General features: G+C 32.6%; 1 protein-coding gene across 10 annotated transcripts in view; it reads right to left on the bottom strand.

Annotated features, from left to right (window-relative positions):
* The window catches only part of LOC100644530 (dual 3',5'-cyclic-AMP and -GMP phosphodiesterase 11), a 146,746-nt gene that overhangs the window by 125,106 nt on the left and 3,952 nt on the right, over nucleotides 1-17,688 (bottom strand). For 3 of the 10 annotated variants that reach the window (XM_048409723.1, XM_048409725.1, XM_020865193.2), the window contains exon 1: nucleotides 1,819-2,042. The exons of 4 other annotated variants lie outside the window; for them this stretch is intronic. Coding sequence is in view for 1 of the 6 variants with exons in the window: in XM_048409718.1 (XP_048265675.1) it covers nucleotides 547-586 (40 nt within the window). In the remaining 5 variants the exon portion in view is untranslated. Of the gene's footprint in view, nucleotides 1-546; nucleotides 612-1,818; nucleotides 2,044-17,688 lie in introns of those variants that run through there. 3 more of the 10 variants (XM_048409720.1, XM_048409721.1, XM_048409718.1) reach the window with 2 other exon arrangements.

The raw sequence follows: 17,688 nt of genomic DNA, 5'->3' as shown, positions 1-17,688 counted from the left end.
AGTAACCTTTTCAATGGATCCTCTTACCTCGCGAATGTAGGTAAACAACATTTTAATATTCCGAACGAGAAAGTTAATCATGCGCCCTTAAAGTTTCCATAATTACCATTTTTGGTGCTGAGCAGCCTTTGCCGGCCAGAAAAATATATTTTATTAGCTGTAACGCCACAACCGAATGGCGTCGCTGACGTAACGTGGCTTGCTACGCAAAACGTACACCGCTACAACGTACGACGTAAACCGCGTGCTGCTGACTGATTGTGGCTAAAAAACATCTCGAAACATTTGACGAGACGCGACTTTGAACGACTTTCTTACGATTTATATAGTTTTCTATTTCTTAAACGTTACATGGAAAATTATTAATTTGATAATAAATGCTATTGGGAATACAAAATAAAGTTTAATGATTCTATGAGAGGAAATAGCTTCACATATGATATTTGATACCGTGGTCGGAAATATGAAATCTATCGTGGATACGGAGAAATAACAGTAAATTGCTTTGTTGGAATAAATGACAAGGAAGTAGTTATGCATACCAACCAAGTTTTAGCCAGATATAAGAAATTTCCTTATTATTCATTCTATGGAAGAAATGGTACGGCAGAGACCCTTATTTTTCATGCACGAATCCCTCGGCTGAAAAAAAGGGGATTTTCGTAAGTCGGTAAGCATAGTTTTTAGCGTTCAACGTAGATAGGATTATATCGCAGTTTACAATGACCTTCTTTGAATTTCGCTTCGCAGCTCTCAATACCATTTCCTAATACATACATATTATCGTTTCAACGATCAAGCAATAATGGACGATAAACAAAGTAAATCTTTGATAAATCTATCCAAGTCAGGCGATGCGTATTAGCGATATCTGAAATATTGTTCGTGCTTCGGTGTTTCAGAAATTGCGTTCAATTTTTATTGAAATTCTTCCACGATACCTGCGGTAACTGATAACAAATCAATTTCAGCTTGTTAATTTAATCATAACAACGTTCTGTATCATCATATTGTAGTCTATCTTTTAAACGTGTCAAATTTAAAATGTTACAATCCGTATCAGACCACATGAAATGCTAAATTACACGTTGCAGGCTCGTGCATTCGTTATTATGACGTTAGACGTTTACGTTATGAAATACATGGAAGAAATGTATGTATGTATGTATGTATGTATGTATGTATGTATGTATATGTACATATATATGAATTGAGTATCAAGTATGTATAAGCTAATTTGCTTCCCATTATTATTGAACAATATCGTTACTATAGGATACTTATTAATATATTAATAAACTGATAGTTAATATATGTGAATTATCACATTTATTTTGCAGTATTAATTCCTAATTTCTTACTCAAGAAATATAGGCAATTGTGATTCATAGATAAATATGTTTCAATCAATTATACAATTTCTGTAACAATAGTATTTATCACTTATTCTTCCGCTTCCTATCAATTTTATCAATTTCGTATTTGGATTTAAAAGAATATTTTAACGATTATAAGTTAAGATGTCTGTAAAATTTGAATTCGAATCAGAGAACTGATGTTATGATATATAGATAGCGAGTTCTGCATTATACAACCATCTAATACCGTTACTTAGCTATAACACTACGCGATGTTTCATCGTGCGCACTAACCTATCTTTTATACCGATCATCATCGACCACTGTTTTGTAATATCGTCAATAAAATATGACACGAAGCCATCGTGTGATCGATTTTTCCGTCGAATGTCAAGCCTCATGATTCTAATTGTATTCGCCGTTTCGATCGTCTAGTCGAACGACGCACATCACTATTTACCTTCATTGTGGACGATCTTAGTTCGTCGACCGCAACATCAACAACGCGGTAAGATCGACGCGTATGGTTACGTTACCGCCTGTTATCCGGAAGTTTGGCAAAAAGCTGCTTCTCAAAACGTGACTAATATCGACGATTTTCGTACAAGGCGAAAAGCTTACACAGAGACGAAACAGGCGAAGCAGACGAACCTGCCGCACGACCTGCACTGACTCTCGTCTGCTTCAACGACAGAACCTGGACTCTCACTATACGACCGCGTGCTATACGCGTTGCACCCAGGGCCGTATCTTTCCGATCATCGTTACATACGATTCGTTTTACCATTAAAATGGTAAATACAAATGATCCCTGAAAAAATTGATTCGCCGTCCATTTCGGGCGAAATAACGACGTTATCTTCTCGTAAAGAAGCTCTGCACACGTACGAATATTGATCGATTGACCAAAATATTGACTAACGGACGAAATTTGTATTACGTTCGCTATTTACGATCATTTACGGAGATTGGCGATATTTTAGAAATTCTGACGTTTCTTATGACCACGATTAATCAACACGATTATCTTATTTGAACCATGCTTTAATAAAACTGAAGAGGTCATTTCAAGAATTACGTAACACAAAATACAGCCAAGCTTGTAGATATAGCCGGCAATCAATTACTTTAGTCAAGCTATCTACCTAGGCTTATTGCTTCTTGGAATACTTAGCATAGGGTCACTGTAGGAGTTATTCATTTACAGAAATTGATCATAGCGAGCATTACGTAAGTGAAGCGTTTATTTGAATATATCGAAAGCTACCACATAATCGTTTAAATATATACGGCGCTTCGAATATATCAATATAAAAAGAATTAAAGCTAACTGATACGATATTATTATTAATTCAAACGTTGTTCTTATATACCTTGAAGATACCGATACTTTATTTTTACAAATGTCGAATATCGCTAGTGATAGTTATCGCGTACATATATATAATTTAGAAATTTAGAAACGAAATCGTAATCGTAGTAAAATCCAATACGTATCTAAAATAATCAAGGAAAAGAGAAATTATTTGCAAGTTTCATTCACATTGACCATTTATCGAAGAAGGAAGATAAAATCGAAAGGGAAATATACATATAGCGAGTGATATATTTATGTTAAAGTAGTTATAAGCTGTAATTTAACGTGTGTTCTTTACTCGCCAAAAGAAAAAGTAGTCGTTTTGCTTCTGAAACCCGCATATGTCAATGGGCACGCAAATTATATTACATATTATATAGATCTTATATTAATATTGAATAGAAAGGTAGAATTCAAAGACAGGAAGGTAGCTAATTATAGAAGTACAGTGTAAGGTTAATTATATCTCGCTGCATTATTATGCAGGGTGTTGGCATCCATTCTTGATTCGCCCCTGACTATAGCGCAGCAGTCTAGAGTCTAGACTCTAGACTACACGCCAGTACACGCCACGCTACTCTCTGTCGCACAATCATACGACAGTGCCGCATATATACGCATCTAGTGTCTATATACATATGTAGTTCATACAGCTGTATAAAACGCTTATAAAGAAAGAGTACGGTTTGTTCCCCCTCCACTATGTATTTCAAGCTACGATTCTGGAAGACTGATAAAGAATGAAGCGCAGCATTTTTTGGAAATGTGGTTTTAAAAAAATCGACGTTAAACTGGCAGTTTTCCGATAGGCGTATGTAGATATCTTACATATTGAAATATAAAAGAAACGAATGTAATTAATCAGGTATAGAAATTTAAAAAATACGTGACAAACGGTAAACATTAAAAAATGGAAGCAGCATTAAGCGACTTAAACGGTACTAAAGGAATAAAATAAGGAAACTAATGTACATGTTCGAAATATTATGTTTCATTTCCTTCATTCTTCGATGCTTCTTTATGATTTATATTTTTCTTGTGCAAAATATAGTAGAATATATGTATACAATATGTTACGTATATATTGTTGTATACACATGCATATATACACAATTACTAACAGGAACATACCTTGACCGAAATTTCTTTTATGTACATAATAATTACGTAATTAAAGAAAACTAAGAAAAGGAAGTCTTCAGATATTTCACGTTTAGTATGTATTTATGAATAATTCATTTAAAAAAAAAGTCCAGTGCGGAATTTAAAAATAGGAAATGTTAGATAAGTAAATTATGTCCTAAATAATGGTAATTCGAACAGCGGATTAATTCATCTTTCTTGATTAATACGTTTAAGAAGAAAGTGTGAGATTTTTCGTACATTGAAAGTTGGATGGAAGAGATCTGTTTTATCAACACTGACGTACAAAATCTCTGATACTCGCATGCAACGCTCTCAATCGGAGTACTTCATAACTATTATGTGATCTTAACCGAACACTTATCAAAAAATGATAATTTGCTTTATTTCAAAAAGATGAATTTACCAATTTGAAGCATATTTACTCTATCAAAGATAATCCAAATTATTGACGATTAGCTATAAATAATCATCTTTAACGTTACCCGAAATTACGCATAAACTACAGCTAAAAAATTCAATTTCTTCGACAATTACACTAGCAACAGGGAAAGAAAAACCTCGTATCATAAGAAAGTGTATTCTGTTTTATATTTTCTTCAATTGTCTACATAAACGCAGTTGTAACCAACAATTACGCAAATATAACTACTAATTATAAGTAAATTTGCGTCTTGATATTGACAACTTTGTTTCTTGTTTGGCCAAAATAAAAGCTAAAAAGAGAGCAAAAGAGAAATGGAGAAAAATAAGAAGGGAAAAGGCCCGAAAAGGAGGTACAAAGGTAATGGAAAAATCAGAACAAGGTAGGCTATCATAGTTCCTTATTGACATTACCGTATCGATCTCCTCTCTGACAAATAATGCTCTCGTTTCGCAAATAACACGTAACTGAAGCACGCGAATATATCACAGGAATAGTCACAGCCGGTGCGCAATATACACGTGACATATAGGTAATCGTTAAGGCCGTTTGCTTATTGACAGATAAAAGTAATTGGTAATGCGACTAACTGTCGTCGTTCAAAGATAACGGTCGTTCCTTAGGTTCTACTCATCGTTCTATTCGGTCCAAGGTGTAAGCAAATGCGTCTACCTTACTGCAAAATAATGTATATTTATGTGCCTCGTTGCTTCTCCCTTGCGATCTGTATTTCGTTCACGATTTCAACCATTTTAAATTACAAGCATACGTCTTGTAGAACGTACGTTATATTCCATTTCTTCCTGTATCCAAGCGTTACAACGTATATGAGGAAAATTCGTTAATACGAGGAAAATTTGCTAATGCGAATACTTTAATTTAAAAATGATTGAAAAACATTTATGCTGCCTAGCTATTTCCGGAATATATTGACGTATCACATAACATATAATGATGTGTATCTACATAAATAGTTTGGTTCACAAATTTGTTTCACAAACAATTTACCTAATAGGAAATATTGGTTTGAAAACATGCAGTTAATATTCTTGAAATATTTCGTTACTTTTACATGCAGTGTGACAAGATTCTTAGTTGACGCTGAAATTGAAAATTGCGTGTTTTATACTAATTTCTACGTGATCTTCAAGATTGCAAATTGTGACATTAGAAATGTTAGATACAATCTAACAATCTACTATTCTCGACACGAAAGAAATAGAATGGAAGAAGCAGTTCGCGATTAAACGTTGCCTCAAATGTGCAACAATATACAGGCCGAAACATATATCCGCGTTTTCATCGCGAAAGGAGATTGACCTCTCTCGTTTCGGTTTCATTTACCTTTGACTTTCTTCTCTGCGACTGCCTTTCTCTGAATTTTCGTCCCGTTCCTCTAGAGAGCTTTCCTTCACAGCTGAAACTTTTCTCTAAAAAGGACACCAGCGTTTAACAAATTGCTTTCTACGCGTCTATCACCGATTTACTTCCTCCTTCGACATAGAATAGTTGCGCTATTTCGTGCGAAGTTAAGGAAATTATTTGTAACTGTAGCAATGCGAAAAATATCTCGACGTCTACAATTTTGGGAAATTGAAAGAAAAATTTTTATTTTTTTTCGACTACAGACTAAATATTATGCCATTGCACATACGTTTGTTCCGGTAAATATCATACATCACGTAGTAATATGTTTGCTTAAATAGTAGAAACAGTACAGTTTCGTAGACAGTTTTTTGAATTGACGTATACATATTTTTACACATTGTACGCAATCGGTGTGTTCTTCTGTTTTACGTAAAAATGTTAGACTATTGAAAAGTTAAAATTGTCTAATTTTAGTATTAAAATATTTGTGTTTGAAATCGAACAATTTAAGAGATACTTCAACGACTTTTTTTCTTTTTAATTTTTCATATGAAAGACGAGAATAACATAAACGAGAAAATGTTGGTTTACGAGTTTCTATCGATTTTCATACGCTGCTATTTTTTTAAATTAAATATTTTTCAAATTAATCGTGTTTAGGTACAAACAGCTGGATACTTTTTAGGGAAATAAAGAGAAGAATACAAAAACGCATTTATTACTGCGTAAAAAATTCTATAAATCGATTTAAAAATATGATAACGACAGTGAATCCATTTTCACACCACCGGGCCAGCTGTGGAATCAAGTTCCATGTGCACTTGTTAATTCGAATCAAATTCAACGTCCAAGGTTTACTTCGTGGGGTTTGAATACTGCTCGTACGATATAATGATTCGTTCATTATATTTGCCAAATATTCTCTCTTCACAAGCTATCAGTTTCAAAAATTTACTTACAGTTACTCGATATAGATATCTGATATAGATATTTATTATTAGATATTTGAATGAATAGAGTTCCTGCATGGGCCGATGAAGTCTGAACACTTCAAACAGTTTCGAGTCTGTATTCGTGATGAAAAATTCGAGTCGCTTCGAACATGCTCGAAAAGAAACATAGAGAGCTTTTAAAAGTATGGAAATTCTTGAAATTCTTGAAAGTCTCGAAAGTTTCGGATGCCTTGTAAGTTAGAAAGAATAATTAAATCATTAGGATCAAAAAGGTATTAATCGTTTCCATGAATTCATACATCAAACTTAGAAAAATTATACAGAATTATCGTCGACAGATAGAGATCCCATAAATTTTATTTAATTATACGACGACTTATAATTTATAGTACTTTAAAAATGATAGCTATGAAAGATAATTTTAATCGAATGGAAAATTTTCGATAACCGAACGGAAAATTTATATCGCGTTTACGTTCGAGCTTTCTTTAAAGTATTGTTCCTTCCTTTCGAAATATTACTAGAAGGCTGAAAAGTTCGAAACTAGTCGACCAATCGTCGAGTCTATTTGCCACGTACTTGAACCTATCGTTACACGTAACGCACCACTCAAAATTATCTAATTTTATGTAATGAAATTTTTGTCTACCTACGAGATTCTTATCTGCCTCTTATTGACTTCAACTTATGATGCATAAAATTTATACGAGACTTGTTTTTAACTTATGCTGCATAATTTAGTCCAGTTGCGAAAGACATCTGTTGCTAGTTTTTTGTGTTTGTCACAATGCTGATGACGTACATAGGATCCGATCGAATAACATGAAAGTATAGTAGACATAAGGCGATTTCTTACGTGCAATACAATTTTTTCATACGACCCTTCGCTTTCGAGAAAATCGAGTTTGCAAATTTATCAAGTATAGTTGAACATAGCTAATTGAAGATTGGGCAGGAATAAATAATCGACAGAAGGTTATTTTACATGCGAAAATAAGTAAAAAATGTAGAATAGAATTCGTTCACGAAACGCTTTATTTCGAAGAAAAATAAATTTGAAAATTCATCATAGATCGGATTTTTAAGGAAATACGTTCGAATTCGATTTTCTCGGAAAACAAGTCACAGATCAAAGAAATGTTATCCTATTCGCTCGGACCTTGTACTATGGAAATATTTTCAAACTTCATACAACTTTATACAATGTTCTCGTATGAAAATACCTAACTAGAAAATACCAATTTTTATACCATGCATAAAACAAGTCTTGATAATTATCTATATAAACATAAATCAAAAATTAAAAAAATATCTATGTAACTAGGTGTTCAAGTGATATGACAGAGTTTTACACGTGTTTAAACTTTCGTCATATTATGAGCATTGTTAAAAATGTTTTTTCTATAGCCTCGTGTAGATTTAGTTTTTGTGGAAAAGATATTTTATTTCATCATACTTTCCAATATGCGTAAATGCTTCTGGAAATTTAATCAATTAAAGTGCTAGCTTAGTTAGCAGCTTTCCGCTTCATTTCGCAGTCGATTTAACGGACGTGTAAATCGAGAAGTCACATCACTTATCGCTTATTACAATCGATTATTTTAAATTCTATCATCGGCAACTAACTTGCGTGCCAAATTTAGTACCAAGTGACTTTTTACTAAGTTATGAATTAACTATATGAATATAAAAATAATTATTATCCTTCTTCACTTTGTATGGAATATTTGTTAAAAGAAATTCAATTTCATCTTGAATAATGGTTCACGTATTTTTTGAAAAGCGTCTACGTCTTTCTAAATTTATTTATTCGCGTATTTGATAAAATACACCGATATGTATATAATATAATATAATATAATATAATATAATATAATATAATATAGGAAAATGTATATGTAATATATAATATAAACGATTATAGCAAACCTTTCATTAACTTCGTTTTTTTTTTCAAAATGACCCTCAGTTCGTTTTATAAATAAACATACGATTCCTTCTTCAGAATACGTTTTACAATATTTGTTTAACTAATATATGGAATATGAATATTCACTGACCAAGCTCCTTAATACAACAGATTTCACCTCGAACATTTTTTAATAAAGTCAATGATTCTCACCCTGTATAGGTATATGTAAATCAAGCCTAATCCTTGGTTGTAAGGCTGAATAGAACATATAAAATATATTCTTATATAATCTAAGGTGATCACATTATCACACTGTTCATCTTGTATAATTAATTTTTTGTTAGATAAATATTATAAACAGACTACATGTATTCTTTCTGAACAAAATAAGAACACGTAAATTATCAGCATGGGACGTTACTAATCTCTGATTTCGCGACGATAAAGATAGATGCAACACATTATTTTTCGCGTGTGAGAAAATATAAATTGAACACCTGTAATTGAGTCATTGTACGATATCGATCTCTCTGGTTCGTCTAAATCGTTCTTCGCTGAAGTCATTCCAATACATCGTTAACCAATATCATTGTTAGTCGCGAGTAGTTTGATTTTATGATTTTACTACACAAATATTCTCAAAAAGGTACACGAAATAGACGTATAACAGATATTTTCTCACATACACTTTGCAATAATTAGATTATTGCAATAAATAATTACAATAATTAGAGTTCACAAGAGCTTCTTAGTATTTGTACATACAAAAATTATTAAACAGTATTTTACAAACTGTATCGATCAACGTACGTATCATACGCATTTGTTCGACCTGCTATTACTCTAAATAACAACTAATCGATACCAATAACTAACAATATTATATAACTATTTTCACTTAACTATGCCAGTATTTTTATATACATGTATAATACATATATTATGATGCTTAAATATAATCCAATAATTTAGATCACCGTTGGATATCACCGTTATTTTTGGAGGCGCAAGAAAGCTTTATTTAGAAGAGTTATATGATACAGAGGAAGCTAAACATTTGCCAGTAATATGTCTTCTCTGACAAATTTTCGGAAATTTCAAGGCCGTCGTTATGCCGTTAAACGGTATAGGATAGCTTTTTTCTTGCTGGTATAATCGTGGATGTTTATGACGATTTAAACCACCTACAATGCAAGGTTATTCGACAATAAATGAAGCAGTAAAACGAGTCCCACGTCACAAAAGATCTTTGTAGTTTGTAGTGGTGTTCGTTTTTATCAGTGCAACATTGGAATCGGTGGACTTGTTATTCCTTATTTCACATGTCGCGACGATTCTTTGTTCCATATCTCGTAACGTTGTTGGCTCTTTTTCGACATCTACCATTCTTCGAAGACCTAACTCAATGAATTGTTCACCGTCTGAAAGATCTGTTGATATTAACGAAACGAAGTTTCTTACTATCTATCATGATATGAAGCGGCAACATAAGTATGAAATAAAGACTCGTTACAATGCAAGCACTTCGATATTGCGTCGATGCAAACGTACACCAAGTCGAGTTTGCCTCGTGAAACTCGTTGCTTCACTCCTTTATTTATCATCGATTGTCCTTGTATAGAAATAGCAGAGTATTACGTGCCATTTAAAGAAGATAACAGTGACTTTGACATTTTTGCAATTCTTCATTCTACCAAAGAATTATGTGGGGGAAGGAGCAAGTCATTGCCCCTTTCATACCACATAATTTTCCCAACTACGGTTTTCGCATGTCTCCAAAATATCAAAAATATTCTAGGTAATTAGTATTATTGAAACAATATTCCAAACGAACGTCTAAATACGCGATATTATATTTTGTAAAATGTTTTAGAAATTCTATAATCCGTCCGTGTTACGATGTATCTGTGCACATACAATATTTTCGCATTTCCAAGAACATGACTCCGGAATTTTTCTCGACGAAAGTAACGCGTACAAAGATTTTGTGTACAACTCTATGAAGAATGTCCTCGTTAACGGAAAACAGCAATTTTTTAATTCCCAGAAATCACATGTAACCATTTACCTGAAAAACAAGTGCTTCAGAATGATAGGATATGTTGAAAAAAAACAATAACTTAATTCGAAAACAAATATCTTAATCAAATTTTAATAATGTTGTACATTTCCACGCTCTTCCTATAACTTTCAATAGCCTTTTGGATAGACTCTTATATTTTTATACAAATTTTCTGAGATTGGAATTTCGGCCTTCCCAAATAAATCCTTAAGTCTTTCAAGAAGATAAATTCTTTCTCATCGCAACATACACGCGTCATCAAATACACCGTTAGAATAACTTTTCACGTTTTTAACGGTATGCACAGCCGCATTATCCTGCTGAAATACTAATTTTCATCCCTTTATACGTCTTGCCTTATTTCCTCGTTTATGATTTAACTCATAGCTTTTCTATTTTTGGGTCGAATATTAATTTTCCCTTTATTGCTCCCAAACTGTAAAACCTATTCCAACCTTTACTTGGAAACTAGTCTGGTACTGTTGGTCTCTCGAACTGCTTTGTATTATGCGTCTAATATATTAAAAAATATACGATTCCATCTAAAAAAGCAAAATTGATCTCCTCATGACATTTACGAACCCACCTACAGAGTAACTAATAACAGAATTATTATTTAGAATATGCCCCGCCTCCCTCGAAGCCATTCAGTTTTCATCCGAAACATTTGTCCATATAATTAATAGCATCGAAGATATTTCAGCTGAAGCTATTAAGTGACTCGCTCTGCCTGTCACTCATTCACTTTTGACTTGCAGTACATTAAAGTAATCGCTATCGTTGCCTCCACATTTATATGCTTCCTTACATGACATTTTCGAATTATTTTTAGTCGTAGAAAATGCTGGCGTCATGTTTGTGGAAATCTTTCAGGCTATCTTCGTGGCAATTCAAAGATAAGCGATCGTGGAATGAATCTGCTTGTGATTACATAAGCAGAATACAGTATTGTACTTTTATGAGATTTCGCGCAATGTAGAGGACGATTATGTTACATCGAGAGCGAGCGAGACAAAAGAGCGGCAAGCAGCTTTCTAGTCTCGCACGACTAGTTTGTTAGTCAGTGACGGACTTCTGCCAATAGAAATTCAAATTATTTGATTTTTTATTAGATCTGCATAATACTATTACCTATAGATTCTCCTAACAGCTATGAAAACTATATACGATTAAGCTCCAACTATCTTTACTTACAATCGAAGAGAAATATCTTAACACGAGGATGATTTTGAATCGTAACAAGTATAAAAAGGAAGACGAAAGCAGGTTTTCTGTAAAAAAATTTGAAAGTCGTTCGAATTTATGTGCAACTGTATGTAGTCCAAGTGAAATCGTATTGTGATTTACTTTCATTCGAAAAATTTTACGCATCTATCGATAGCATTTTTACAAACTTTCGGTAAAAAAAGAAAAAAAAAACTATTTTGATTTTCGTTATAGGATAATTCATATCACAGGATATCTCATTTTGATAGCTTTTATAAACACATTCGAGGTATTGTAGATACAATAAGAACGTTTGCTATTAGACATGAGACTGACTGTTACCATTGCATTTATCGTAAAATAGTTGCGTAAGTATTTATCATACAAATCGTCAAAAGTTTCATTCATTGCGATTATGCGCGTCTCGTATATAAAAAAAAGTATTATAAGCACAGAGTGTTGAGTGTAATCTCTGAAATTAAATGTTATCTCGTGATTTATCAGTATTTTCATATCTCTTCGACTGCATTGGAATTTATATCGATGCTTAAGAAATACATATGCAATATGTATGCACATGTCGTTAAAATATTTTCTACTTCTACTGGCGTATTCCAATTGTTTTAAATATCCGAGTTTAACATTGTATATTTCGCTCGTTATAAAACTTGTAAATGTACGCGTTCTGATACTTTCGTATACTTATCTGTCTATTTACTCTTGTTTATCATTCAATTAAGTAGTTACTTTGAAACTGTTAATATACTACAAAAGTAGAAGATATTATGTGTCTTCGTAAAAATATATCTATTCCTTGTACAAAAGTGAACGCATGTCGTATACGCACACTGAATATTTTTACAAGAAGTTATTAAATAATCAATTTCTGTTCAAAGTTATGTCAACTCGAACGATACACAAAGATGAAACAAACTTTTAATAATAACATCATTTATCATACAATGGTAAGTAATAGAAAATATATAGTTATAATTTCTTAAAAAGTATCTTATTAAGAAATGAGATAATATATAAGAGATTCAAATGTAGCATAATTGCATATGATAATTGTATATAATATGTGACATAATTCAGTTATAATAAGAAAAAAAAAACGCAATCATAACTTAGTAATGCATAATAATGAAATATAAGAAAGTTATGGATTTAAAACAATAATCGAACATTTCATTTCATAGGTTTTCAATCACAGATGTTAATGAAATCGCACTAAAGCTTATCGTGTGAAATACTCGTATAAGTCATGTAGAAATACAGCACTAAACATCATAATTTTTACATCCCGAAATTCGCAATCTTTATCAAAATTAGGCGTGTATTTGATAAAGGTGATCGATTTACGAGACGTTTGATCAAACGTGGAAAAACGGTACTGCAAACAAGAGAACGTTATTATAAACACTGTTATATATAATAAATAAATCGCATTGGTGTTACTGGAAATCTTACTCTTGCTATTTAGGTTACGGCCTTTTATTGTTACATGCCATATTTTTATTCACCGATTATTAACTATGCATCATAACATTTGAAAATTTTCCTAAAAAGAAAACGTCTCTCAATAAAATTACTAAATATGGAAACTTTATACCAGAAAAAAGATTTCTTTTACATCCAAATACAAAGATTTCGTTATCACAACGGAATGCTTAGCAAATATGTACTTTATTTGCAAAAGCTGATTTTCACATTATAAAGATTTAAATGAACAATACGACTGTTTTGTAAAAGATAACTCAAAATATTTCAAACATTACAACCATTCAACTTTTTAACACAAACCGATAATTTGTAAAAAAACTACTCAATCTATAATTTGAACCGAGTTGCTAATATCTTATTATATTGGTTAATGCGACAGTAACTAATCAATTTAAAAAGTATCACAGATTTATCCTTAGATAAACTACGAACAAACATACGCATATCCGTTCGTAGAATTATTTTAACTAATACTATATAATACATAGACAGAAAACGACCTTACGTGGCAGTGATATTTAATTTCAGTTTCAAGCAAAATACAAGATCGTATTTCAACGAACCAACCAAATGTTACGTTACCAATCAATGCTTTGTTTTATGTGTTTTCTATATGTACGTATGTGCATGTTCCTCTAACAGATTAAAAACCAATGTATTTCCCGACGAAATGTACAATATACCGATAACGGAGTGAATAACTTCGACAGAAATATTCTGAAAATATTGCACCTAAGTATAACTATATTATTTATTTAAAATATTCGAAATCGAGCATTAAATAAAAGAAAAAGGAAAAAGAAGAAGAAAAGAAAAGAGGAAATCGAAAAACATTAAATCTCTCATAAAAATTGTTACCAAGATATGGTAAACACGTTGGTAACCAGCTAGAATCTTCGTTTACAGAAGTACAAGCTCTTGGAAATGTATGTGTGCGTCTCTACACATCGAAGTCGACGAATCGATCAATATCGAATAACTTCGCATTAAAAGGATTGGTCGTCAATCACTATTCTGCAACCGTAATTTACAGAACATAATAGGCAATCGTAATTTACACGGAGTACAATGTAGGAACAGAAAATAATGCTTTTCAGCAAACATTGACGAGCAATTTTATTGGTAATAAACGTCCTTCAGTATTGAAATTGAAAGAAGTTAAACGCAATTCTTACATAAGTAAGATGAAACTAACAATAAAAGTCAGATAACTGATGTAACTATGTTTTAACTTAAAAAAAATATATATTAAATGTTTAAACGCTTGATAAATATTTGAGAGAATTAAAATAAAATCGTTGAAGTTTCATTGCTCATCGAGACATAGATCTAAATTTGGAACATTTATTGTAAACAATTACTAGAAATGTGAAATAAGTATTTGTAGAGATATACGTGTAAATCATATTTCGACATTGATTCGTAGAATTCAAGATCAACAACCTTTTATCGGAGAATAAATCAAGGAGAACGTGAAAGAATGCGATCGATAATGATATTTTAAAAAAGATTATTGAAAGTGACTAATGTGAAAAAGAGGAGGAAAAAGATTATGTCAAATGAAACAGCTATTCTGATATTATTCGTCAATTGATGTAAATAGGAAAAGTAAAGAAAATGGGCAAGCGCGTTTCGCATAACTTAAGCGACATGCAGAAGCAAAGACGAATAAAAATAGACAGGAAGGAGAAGAAGATTCAGAATAATTTGTTATTTTAAAGAAACAAGCAGAATAAAAGAATAACATGAGAATATAGCATTGGAATTGTTAAGATTTTATCTCATAATAGAGAGAGAGAGAGAGAGAGAGAGAGAGAGAGGGGGGAGAGAGAGAGAGAGAGAGGAAATGCGTGAATGAATGTATAATAGAAAAATATATTTAAGAAAGTATAAGTATAAATACAATATGTATGCTAGTCCAGATCTGCACGTTGATGTCACGTAAAATTAATCATAAAAAAAGAGTAGTTGAGCAATAACTTAACTTAACTGCGTTTTTATAATTTTGTAGGTTTTTATTCACGAAAATGATTAAGTATAATATTACAATGAAATAGCGAAGTTAAAATAGTTATTTAAATCACGACCAAACTGTACACAAAACTCAAGACTCAAGACAAAAGACTAAAGAATAGTCTCGTGGTCGAATGCTTGCAGTTTTTATATGTTGCGTTAAGGGGCAAGGGGAGAATCCTGAAGGAGGAAAAGTGTAATGTTGGGCCATGTGCAAAGGTCAAGTCAAAACCTAACGGTTCGCTATCAGATAGTATGGAATGGCGTGGATTTGGGTATGGTCGTTGTCACACTGACAGAGTTACTTTACCAAAGAGCTTCGAAGTATTTATACAATTACGGAAAACTGACTTGTCTGTACCCCGTTGCACCATCTGTGCAAGGCATGTTCCTAAGAAACTATGAAGCTGAGAGGCGCTTCAAATTAATTTAGTGCTAAACAATACCCAATGGCTTTGAGGACTAAGAAAACTAAACTTTAGAAAAAGTCTTTAGAAAGAGTTTTTCATGAAGTGGGACTTCAACGGGAATAACATTTTGCTTTAACTAATTTCGCCTTACATAATCGCTTTATATTCTAATATAACATAATGAGAATCGCTTTAATCCAAATTTCTGCATTGTTCCATGAATCCTTTACAAATACATTTGTGTACGTACGTACACATCTACAACATCTGCGCACAATTATATTTATGCATAATCGTCTTTCATTAATATGATTTCTCGAGTGAGCTTATAAGCCCAACCTTGAATAATTATAATAATTTAAGAGACCGAACACAGACCGATTAATAAATATGTAATTAGAACCTGACGCTACGAATACAATATATGGAATTGCCATAGCGTAGAAAATTCAAAGGTGATCCTCCGACGAACGTCATAACCGGGTACGACAGGAAACTCGATAATTAAATATGAAAAGATGACTCACCGATCGATCTACCGAGAAAGGTGTACCTTCGTGTGCGCCAATTTTATCAGGAACGTACGTCCGCGATCCTTGATCGAAATGAGGGGAGGGTGCAATCAATGAATACATTTATACCGCACACTCGAGGCAAATTTCCTGCGTAACAAACGAACCACCGTTTCCGGCGGAAAAACCGAGTCTCAGAAGAAAAAAGCGGATGCGGGTTTCACTGATGTTTTTTAGCTGTCTATAAACGCGGTTTCACGGTACTTCTGGCCCGAATCCATCCGATAACGTTGCGCTGCCGCGCGATAACGATATGCGTTCTATCCAGTATTATCTAAAGTGCTTTCGCGACGAGTTCGCTGCACTCGTTGACTCACCTATGCCACAAATGTTTTCGGCCTTTCCGAGTTCGTTTCTATGTATCTGATATCGGCACATCATACAACGTTATTCCAACGAATTCATATTTACTGTTTTGCAAAGAACTTCTTACACGTTATTTCTTCCGCTTCGCATGTTCAGATATCAATCATATGTCAATTACATATGAATAAAATATAATGCATTATTCTGTGAACAAAATTACCTTTAACAAGCAAATACTAAATATGAATGTTTTCGTGTTTGTTACGTGATCATTCTCTTGATTTTGCACAAGTTGAAATATTTTTTCATTCGCGAAGAATCGCTTTCCAATTATCGATTTGGACGTTTCTCGTTACGCAAGGTCCCTGGTTTTTCCTTTTAAAACAGCGTCCAACGGAATAGCTCAGGAACCGATCAACTTCAAAGCCATTTACCCATTTTGTCGATTTGACAATCTTGAAATTAGGAACAAAGGATATTCCCATTGCGCCGGACTATTTTCAAAGCAATTTTATTAGGATTAAAATCCATGCTTCGAGGAAGCGTTTAAAGAACTCCGATTTTTACAGATACTTTTAACATTGAACACATCAACATTCCCCTTCAAGCTTTCCTTTTATACGGACATTTTATGAAACAAAATTATTAGAGTGGTGCATATGAAATATCGTTTCTTTTTTTTTTTCTTTCAAATAAAACTTTTACCGTGGGTAATTTCTTCAAGTCATATACTTAATCACAGTGATTTGGACATAATTTAATGCACTTTCCTTACAACTCACTAATTTCATTCTTTCAAATTTATGTATAAAAATTACCAATTTCAGAATTCAAAATTCTTGGAATCGAGCTATTACAACGTTTCCATCTAGTTCCTTTTAAAGTAATTTCGGCATTTAAAAAATCCTTCAGGTAAAATTTAACCTTCTACAAATGATACATTTACGCTTCCGGCAACTTTCATGGAATTTTTTCCAAAATTCATGCGAGCAGACTACAGGGAATTTTCTCATTAACACATTTTTTTAATAAGCTTCTTATATTCTACTAAATCTTTTTAACCTTCAATGCATATAATTTCTAGCAAATTTCTTCCTCTCT

The sequence above is a fragment of the Bombus terrestris genome, chromosome 10 (assembly GCF_910591885.1).
Source record: "Bombus terrestris chromosome 10, iyBomTerr1.2, whole genome shotgun sequence".
In the NCBI taxonomy this organism is placed as follows: domain Eukaryota; kingdom Metazoa; phylum Arthropoda; class Insecta; order Hymenoptera; family Apidae; genus Bombus; species Bombus terrestris.
This window is presented reverse-complemented; position numbering and strand designations above follow the sequence as displayed.